Below are 10,000 nucleotides of genomic sequence, written 5' to 3'. Positions count from 1 at the left end.
TACACTACTACCATTACCACTACTATCCCTACTACTACCATTACAACTACTATCCCTAATACTACCATTACCACTACTATCCCTACTACTACCATTACCACTACTATCCCTACTACTACCATTACCACTACTATCCCTACTACTACCATTACCACAACTATCCCTACTACTACCAGTACCACTACTATCCCTACTACTATCATTACCACTACTATCCCTACTACTACCATTACCACTACTATCCCTAATACTACCATTACCACTACTATCCCTACTACTACCATTACCACTACTATCCCTAAAACTACCATTACAACTACTATCCCTACTACTACCATTACCACTACTATCCCTACTACTACCATTACCACAACTATCCCTACTACTACCAGTACCACTACTATCCCTACTACTACCATTACCACTACTATCCCTACTACTACCATTACCACTACTATCCCTACTACTACCATTACCACTACTATCCCTACTACCACCATTACCACTACTATCCCTACTACTACCATTACTACCCTTGGTAAATGTATTCTTTTTAGCATAGAGAGCAGCAGTCGACTTGAAAACCATGGAGAGTGGCCTGTATAAGGTTACACAGTTGCATTGACTTTCTCTGCTGAAGTGCCAGTGTGGCAGCTGTCCGTGGTGCTGATGTTCTGTGGCCTATTGAGAAGAGCTCTGATGGTGAACTGTCCGTGGTGCTGATGTTCTGTGGCCTATTGAGAAGAGCTCTGATGGTGAGAGAACATAAAACACTTAACCCACTAAACAAAAATATTAATGCAGCATGTTAATGTTTCATGAGCTGAAATAAAAGATCCCAGAAATGATTTATTATTGTTATTATTATTTTCTTTTTTTCTGTTTACATCCTTGTTAGTGAGCATTTCTTCTTTGCCAAGATAATCCATCCACCTGACAGGTGTGGCATATCAACAATCTGATTAAACCGCATGGTCATTACACAGGAGCACCTTGTGCTGGGGACAATAAAAGGCAACTCTTAAATGTGCAGTTTTGTCACACAATACTGCCACAGATGTCTCAAGTTTTAAGGGAGTGGGCAATTGGCATGCTGACTGAGGGAACGTCCACCAGAGCTGTTGCCAGAGAATTGAATATAGAGAATTATTTTGTTTGCATCCTTGTTAGTGAGCATTTCTAATTTCTATACCATAAGCCGCCTCCAAAGTGGTTTTAGAGAATTTGGCAGTATGTCCACCCGTCCCACACAACTGCAGACCACGTGTATATTGCGTTGTGTTGATTAGCAGTTTTCTGATGTCAGCATTGTGAACAGAGTGCCCCATGGTGGTGGTGGGGTTATAGTATGGGCAGCCATAAGCTACGGACAACTAACACAATTGCATTTTATGTATGGCAATTTGAATGCCATTCATCCGCCACCATCACCTCATGTTTCAGCATGATAACGCACAGCCCCATGTCACAAGGATCTGTACACAAATCCTAGAAGCTGAAAATGTCCCAGTTCTTCCATGGCCTGCATAGTCACCAGACATGTCACCCATTCAGCATGTTTGGGATGCTCTGGATTGAAGTGTACGACAGCGTGTTCCAGTTCCCTCCAATATCCAACAACTTGGCACAGCCATTGAAGAGGAGTGGGACAACATTCCACAGGCCACAATCAACAGCCTGATCAACTCTATGAGAAGGAAATATGTCACAATCAACAGCCTGATCTACTCTATGAGAAGGAAATATGTCACAATCAACAGCCTGATCAACTCTATGAGAAGGAAATATGTCACAATCAACAGCCTGATCAACTCTATGAGAAGGAAATATGTCACAATCAACAGCCTGATCAACTCTATGAGAAGGAAATATGTCACAATCAACAGCCTGATCTACTCTATGAGAAGGAAATATGTCACAATCAACAGCCTGATCAACTCTATGAGAAGGAAATATGTCACAATCAACAGCCTGATCAACTCTATGAGAAGGAAATATGTCACAATCAACAGCCTGATCAACTCTATGAGAAGGAAATATGTCACAATCAACAGCCTGATCTACTCTATGAGAAGGAAATATGTCACAATCAACAGCCTGATCAACTCTATGAGAAGGAAATATGTCACAATCAACAGCCTGATCAACTCTATGAGAAGGAAATATGTCACAATCAACAGCCTGATCAACTCTATGAGAAGGAAATATGTCACAATCAACAGCCTGATCAACTCTATGAGAAGGAAATATGTCACAATCAACAGCCTGATCTACTCTATGAGAAGGAAATATGTCACAATCAACAGCCTGATCAACTCTATGAGAAGGAAATATGTCACAATCAACAGCCTGATCTACTCTATGAGAAGGAAATATGTCACAATCAACAGCCTGATCAACTCTATGAGAAGGAAATATGTCACAATCAACAGCCTGATCAACTCTATGAGAAGGAAATATGTCACAATCAACAGCCTGATCAACTCTATGAGAAGGAAATATGTCACAATCAACAGCCTGATCAACTCTATGAGAAGGAAATGTGTCACAATCAACAGCCTGATCAACTCTATGAGAAGGAAATATGTCACAATCAACAGCCTGATCAACTCTATGAGAAGGAAATATGTCACAATCAACAGCCTGATCAACTCTATGAGAAGGAAATGTGTCGCGCTGCATAAGGCAAATAGTGGTCACACCAGATACTGACTGGGTTTCTGAGCAACCTACAGATGCATATCTGTATTCCCAGTCATGTGAAATCCATAGATTATGGGCTAAGGAATGTATATAAATGTATATACATTGACTGATTTCCTTATCTGAACTGTAACTAGGACTGTTAAGGTGACCAAATTACATTTGATAGTTTAAGCACAGTAATTAGGCTTCTCCAAACTCTGATGCTGCTGCTCCAAACTTGCTAACTGCCTGGTACTCAGCACTATATTGTCCCTCTAATCATTCTAATGACATCAATGCAAATGTATTAAAACATCTAATCAAACACTTCAAGAGAGCCCATGAGCTCATGTTGCGCAACATTTCTATAGGATATGCAATTGCGTAAGAAAACAGTTTTGATGGCCTCTATTAAAAAGAGGAGGGTATCATCAGCTTTCTATAGGCTAGGTCTACTATATTTATTTCTCAACTTTCCTAATATTAAGCACATTGCTTCGCTTTACAACAGGAGTATAGACTACCTGGCTGGCATGAAAATTAACCATGGGAAATGCGTCCTCCATTCGCTATTTAAGTACATAGATGACATGTATTTTTTTCCCATGCCCCTGTTCTGAGACAGGTGCATGATAATGGTCCATTCTAAATCAAAACATATATCACACATATATTATTTAGTATATGTAAAGACAACATTAAATTAAGAATAGTCTCATGGGTGACAATATTAGCCTATAACTTGTGAATGTTGCCTAGGTTGAATGATGCCCAGGTTGAATGATGCCCAGGTTGAATGATGCCCAGGTTGAATGATGCCCAGGTTGAATGATGCCCAGGTTGAATGATGCCCAGGTTGAATGATCCCCAACTTGAATGATGCCCAGGTTGAATGATGCCCAGGTTGAATGATCCCCAGGTTGAATGATGCCCAGGTTGAATGATGCCCAGGTTGAATGATGCCCAGGTTGAATGATCCCCAACTTGAATGATGCCCACGTTGAATGATGCCCAGGTTGAATGATCCCCAGGTTGAATGATCCCCAGGTTGAATGATCCCCAGGTTGAATGATGCCCAGGTTGAATGATGCCCAGGTTGAATGATGCCCAGGTTGAATGATGCCAAGGTTGAATGATGCCCAGGTTGAATGATGCCCAGGTTGAATGATGCCCAACTTGAATGATGCCCAGGTTGAATGATGCCCAGGTTGAATGATGCCCAGGTTGAATGATGCCCAGGTTGAATGATGCCCAGGTTGAATGATGCCCAGGTTGAATGATGCCCAACTTGAATGATGCCCAGGTTGAATGATGCCCAGGTTGAATGATGCCCAGGTTGAATGATGCCCAGGTTGAATGATGCCCAACTTGAATGATGCCTAGGTTGAATGATGCCCAGGTTGAATGATGCCCAGGTTGTGCATTAAGGCAAGAAAATCGTAGTCACACAACTCGCACAACTCAACTAAAGTGGCCAAATAACTTCTTAAAATGGAGCACATTAATCCGCTTTATAACCAGTGTAGATCTTACATGGCAGACATAAGCAACACATTTCTAGTTTGGGGAAGATCATTTTCACCATAAAAATGCACCTTTATAATAAAGCATTACATCTATAATCACATTTGCCGTCAATTCAAGAACAGTGTTTTTCTGCTAATTGATTCCATTCAGGAACATTCACGCTTATAGCCTACTGCTGTGAGTGTATTACTGGGCTTATAATGTGAAAAAATGGCCTAATAGTTTAACAAACATTTTAAGCTAAACGATCGACCTCATTGCTTTTAAACTGTTTAAAAAAAATATGCGATTGGTTGTATTCATTTGGGATCTATCGCATCCCACAACTGTCCCAGAGTATGTTTGGAATATGTATTTATTGCACAGAAGGACAAGTTAATCGATAGAATAGGTCTACGTTTGTACTATGGGGGATAGTAGATTGACATAGGCTAGTGCTTCTGCTGTTCATTAGGTCTACTCATCTTGTTGGATGAAGGAAAGTAGGCTGAATGTGGACAGTTCTAGCATCTTCAATATGTGCCTTGGAATTCAGTAAAAGGTATGTATATATATATATATATATATATATATATATATATAATGCGTGCAGTTGCTTCCCTGTCTTTATTCACTTGTAGCCTACTTCTTATCTGAAATGCCTGTGAGAAGGACCTGATCAGGTGAGGGCATTGGCTATAACCTACTAGACGTGAGTGAGAGGGGCCTTGGCTATAACCTACTAGACGTGAGTGAGAGGGGCCTTGGAGCACGGCAGCCGGGAGAAGGACGAGGGGCATTGGCTATAACCTACTAGACGTGAGTGAGAGGGGCCTCGGAGCACGGCAGCCAGGAGAAGGACGAGGGGCATTGGCTATAACCTTCTAGACGTGAGTGAGAGGGGCATTGGCTATAACCTTCTAGACGTGAGTGAGAGGGGTCTCGGAGCACGGCAGCCAGGAGAAGGACGAGGGGCATTGGCTATAACCTACTAGACGTGAGTGAGAGGGGCATTGGCTATAACCTACTAGACGTGAGTGAGAGGGGCATTGGCTATAACCTACTAGACGTGAGTGAGAGGGGCCTTGGAGCACGGCAGCCGGGAGAAGGGAATTATACTGTAATTAGCCTGTTATATTCAGCCCAAGGGCACAAAGGCCACTTTGGCCACAAAAGGCATGTATTTATTTTGGAGGGGCATTATGGCCAAACAAGGGAGATGCTGCAGAGAAATGTGAGACCTGGTGAGAATATTATCAAGTGGGTGTCAAAATGTGTGTGTAGCTTGTGACTTTTTTCAAATCATGGTTAGAGATCCATAATGCAGCCTTAGAATGTATTACACATCAAAACATATAGCCCAACGTTGTATCACAACTAAAGTTGCATAAATAACTCAATTAAGGATATAGGAGGACCAGTTTATTCTTTAACTGGTGTAAACAACTCAATTAAGGATATAGGAGGACCAGTTTATTCTTTAACTGGTGTAAACAACTCAATTAAGGATATAGGAGGACCAGTTTATTCTTTAACTGGTGTAAACAACTCAATTAAGGATATAGGAGGACCAGTTTATTCTTTAACTGGTGTAAACAACTCAATTAAGGATATAGTAGGACCAGTTTATTCTTTAACTGGTGTAAACAACTCAATTAAGGATATAGGAGGACCAGTTTATTCTTTAACTGGTGTAAACAACTCAATTAAGGATATAGGAGGACCAGTTTATTCTTTAACTGGTGTAAACAACTCAATTAAGGATATAGGAGGACCAGTTTATTCTTTAACTGGTGTAAACAACTCAATTAAGGATATAGGAGGACCAGTTTATTCTTTAACTGGTGTAAACAACTCAATTAAGGATATAGGAGGACCAGTTTATTCTTTAACTGGTGTAAACAACTCAATTAAGGATATAGGAGGACCAGTTTATTCTTTAACTGGTGTAAACAACTCAATTAAGGATATAGGAGGACCAGTTTATGTTTTAACTGCTCAACACAGTAAGCCGCATGTTCGGAGAAAATATCCTTTGTGTTTTATTCAGCTTTGTTCAATTGTATTCTTTCCTACTTTAAAATAATATAAAACAATGCCACGGAATTCTAACCAAATGTTGTCTGCTAAATGAACCAGTGTAGCCCACAGCCATATGGCACAGCCATAGTCAGGGCCTAACATAAAGACAACTCAGAGGATGCTATTCTGGTCTTCTGAAATAGACAACATTTTCTTCATATCATGTTTCTTTAGACCTGTCTAAAATAAATAAGGGATTTATTGTGATAGTCTAGGCTATATTAAATGGGTTTATTGTGATAGTGTAGGCTATATTAAATGGGTTTATTGTGATAGTGTAGGCTATATTAAATGGGTTTATTGTGATAGTGTAGGCTATATTAAATGGGTTTATTGTGATAGTGTAGGCTATATTAAATGGGTTTATTGTGATAGTGTAGGCTATATTAAATGGGTTTATTGTGATAGTGTAGGCTATATTAAATGGGTTTATTGTGATAGTGTAGGCTATATTAAATGGGTTTATTGTGATAGTGTAGGCTATATTAAATGGGTTTATTGTGATAGTGTAGGCTATATTAAATGGATTTGTTGTGATAGTGTAGGCTATATTAAATGGATTTATTGTGATAGTGTAGGCTATATTAAATGGGTTTATTGTGATAGTGTAGGCTATATTAAATGGGTTTATTGTGATAGTGTAGGCTATATTAAATGGGTTTATTGTGATAGTGTAGGCTATATTAAATGGGTTTATTGTGATAGTGTAGGCTATATTAAATGGGTTTATTGTGATAGTGTAGGCTATATTAAATGGGTTTATTGTGATAGTGTAGGCTATATTAAATGGGTTTATTGTGATAGTGTAGGCTATATTAAATGGGTTTATTGTGATAGTGTAGGCTATATTAAATGGGTTTATTGTGATAGTGTAGGCTATATTAAATGGGTTTATTGTGATAGTGTAGGCTATATTAAATGGGTTTATTGTGATAGTGTAGGCTATATTAAATGGGTTTATTGTGATAGTGTAGGCTATATTAAATGGGTTTATTGTGATAGTGTAGGCTATATTAAATGGGTTTATTGTGATAGTGTAGGCTATATTAAATGGGTTTATTGTGATAGTGTAGGCTATATTAAATGGGTTTATTGTGATATTGTAGGCTATATTAAATGGATTTATTAGACTTTTTAAATGTAGATGTTCCAAAGGCCTGCATTAGTGGCTTCAAGGCTGTGTGTGGAAGCCAGGAGATGCTAAATATGTATATGCTAATTAACTGTCAATTACCGTGAGACTGGCAGTTATTTGCTTGACAATCACCAGCTGACAAAACGTCATGTCCGCCACAGCCCGAACTGCAACTCAGTAAAACTCTATAAACTGTTGCATGTTGCATTGATATTTCTGTTCAGTGTAATAGTAGTGGAGAATGTGCATGTAGCCTGGTCTCAGACCTGTGCTGTCTTGCCATTGTGGAAGCAGATCTGGGACTCGATCAGGCAGGTATTGTGTGATGGTGGTATCTATGGGAGACTTACTTGGAACTCTGTTGATGGCTTTGAGGGGTCTGAGGACCCTGACTGTCCTGATGGCTGAGAGGTTGATGTTCTGGAGGTCCAACGAGTATTCTACCATCCTGGAGAAACAGGAACACAATACAGTTACAAACTGTTGAAACTCACACTGTTGAACTGAACAAACCCTCTGTCCTCACTAGGTATTGTCAACGTTGTTAGTGGTATTTATCTAGTTCAACCTGTTAAAAGAAAACATAGTGAAACCCAGTAACAGCACAGATCACACATCAGAGGATCTATCTAAACTCTAGATGTTTATGCTCTTATATTCATTCAAATTCTTATATATGAATAAATATATTCTCATATTTGTTCATATTCTTACTACTGTATCTGTTTCCTAAATGTATTTAAAAGGAGACACCCAAAGCCCTTACACAGTTGGGGGTTTATATTGTAAAACTGGATGTTCACCCCTAATACACCCAGATAACCAGTCATCCACAGAGTTCAGAACACAACCCTCAGTCCACACGGCATCCATATCAGGAAGTCCCTCAGTTGTCAGACGAAACTCCCTTAGTTGACAGACAAAACTAGTCAGACAACTGAATGATTTCCTAATATGGATGCTGAACTAGTAAGTGTTGGAGAGGAGGTAATAGTCCCATCCGGCTCGAAGGACCATGAAACGCACATACACAGACATACTACAAGGTAATTGTCCCGATCCGGCTTGAAGGACCATGAAACAAACGCACGCACGCACGCACGCCACACACACACACACACACACACACACACACACACACACACACACACACACACACACACACACACGGAATGTTGGGATCCAGACCTACTTCCAGTCCATCCCTGTACCAGAAGAGAGAGAGAGAGGGGAAAGAGAGATAAGGAAAGTAAGAGCCAACCCTAGAACACCCACAGGCATCCATTACCTCATCATAATCATCTCAACTGCAGGAATGAACAACGATGAAGACTCAGTTTAATATGCAGGAATACAAACTCAAAACACTAGTGAATTTGCAGATACCCGGGCCAACAGAACAGAGAGAGTCTGCCAGACTCAAGGCAGAGGAGTCAGAGAGAACTCAACTATGCACTGGAGCATTGCGCTGAGCTAGACTGACAGACAGTCTTACTGCAGTGAGAGGAACACACTCTACAGGGAGAGAGGAAGAGATGAGAACTGGTGTGAGGATACACTAAGGGTGTAGAGAAAATTGCCTCAGACCCAAAATCAACCCCTAGCCCTTAGCTCCTAACCTTCAAACCAGACAGTATTACTGCAGGCTAGCTCAACAGGGAGAGCGGGGAGATGAGGGCAGGTGTAGAGAGATTTAGCCGGGTCTAGAAGGAGTAGTGTTTCAGGACCAAATCAAACCATAGCTCCTTGCCTCTAGCCCCTAGCTCTTAACCACTAGCTCCTAGCCAATAAGCACTAGCCCCTAGCTCTTAACCACTAGTTACTAGCCAATAAGCAGTAGCCCCTAGCTCTTAACCACTAGCTCCTAGCCAATAAGCAGTAGCCCCTAGCTCTTAACCACTAGCTCCTAGCCAATAAGCAGTAGCCCCTAGCTGTGAAGCCTGCTTCTCCTTGCTGGTCAGTTAGTGCAGACAGAGGCCCAGACTGCAGACTAACTCCAGAGGGGGAGTGGGAGGTGTGGACAAGCGTGTGGAGGTGTTTGGGGAGAAACAGACACAGTGATCCAGTCAACCCAGACAGTTCATTCAGGCTAACTCCAGTGGGGAAGAGGACCTTACAAAAATAATACGTCACATTTACACTTTCACTCCTGAAGAGATTGGAGAGAGAGAGAGAGAGTGAGAGTGGAGAGAGAGAGAGAGAGGGAGAGAGAGAGAGAGAGAGAGAGAGAGGGGGAGAGAGAGAGAGGGGGAGAGAGAAAGAGAGAGAGAGAGAGAGTGGAGAGAGAGAGAGAGGAGGGAGAGAGAGAGAGAGAGAGAGAAAGAGAGAGTGGATAGAGAGAGAGGAGGGAGAGAGAGAGAGAGAGAGAGAGAGAGAGAGTGGAAAGAGAACAAGATTGGAGGGAGAGATTGGAGAGAGAAAGAGAGTTAATGCAGACTAACTGCAATGGGAAAGAAGACATGTGTCTAGATGGATTTAACAAGGACCTGAATACAATCAGTAGTTTCTTAGTCCCAACCCTATCAACGATCCCTTGGACCCTAACCGCTATCCCCTATCCTCTCCTAACCCTATCAATGATCCCTTGGACCC

General features: G+C 41.1%; 1 protein-coding gene across 1 annotated transcript in view; it reads right to left on the bottom strand.

Annotated features, from left to right (window-relative positions):
- LOC139394402 (voltage-dependent T-type calcium channel subunit alpha-1I-like) overlaps positions 1 to 10,000 on the bottom strand; it is a gene marked incomplete at its 3' end in the record, with an annotated part of 94,148 nt that overhangs the window by 17,356 nt on the left and 66,792 nt on the right. Inside the window, exon 4 of the mRNA XM_071142458.1 lies at positions 7,759 to 7,856. Within this exon, the coding sequence (XP_070998559.1) occupies positions 7,759 to 7,856 (98 nt within the window). The remainder of the gene's footprint in view (positions 1 to 7,758; positions 7,857 to 10,000) is intronic.

Source organism: Oncorhynchus clarkii, unplaced genomic scaffold, assembly GCF_045791955.1.
Source record: "Oncorhynchus clarkii lewisi isolate Uvic-CL-2024 unplaced genomic scaffold, UVic_Ocla_1.0 unplaced_contig_12241_pilon_pilon, whole genome shotgun sequence".
NCBI lineage: Eukaryota > Metazoa > Chordata > Actinopteri > Salmoniformes > Salmonidae > Oncorhynchus > Oncorhynchus clarkii.
The sequence above is the reverse complement of the archived record's forward strand: the minus strand, read 5'-3'. Positions and strand labels throughout refer to the sequence as shown.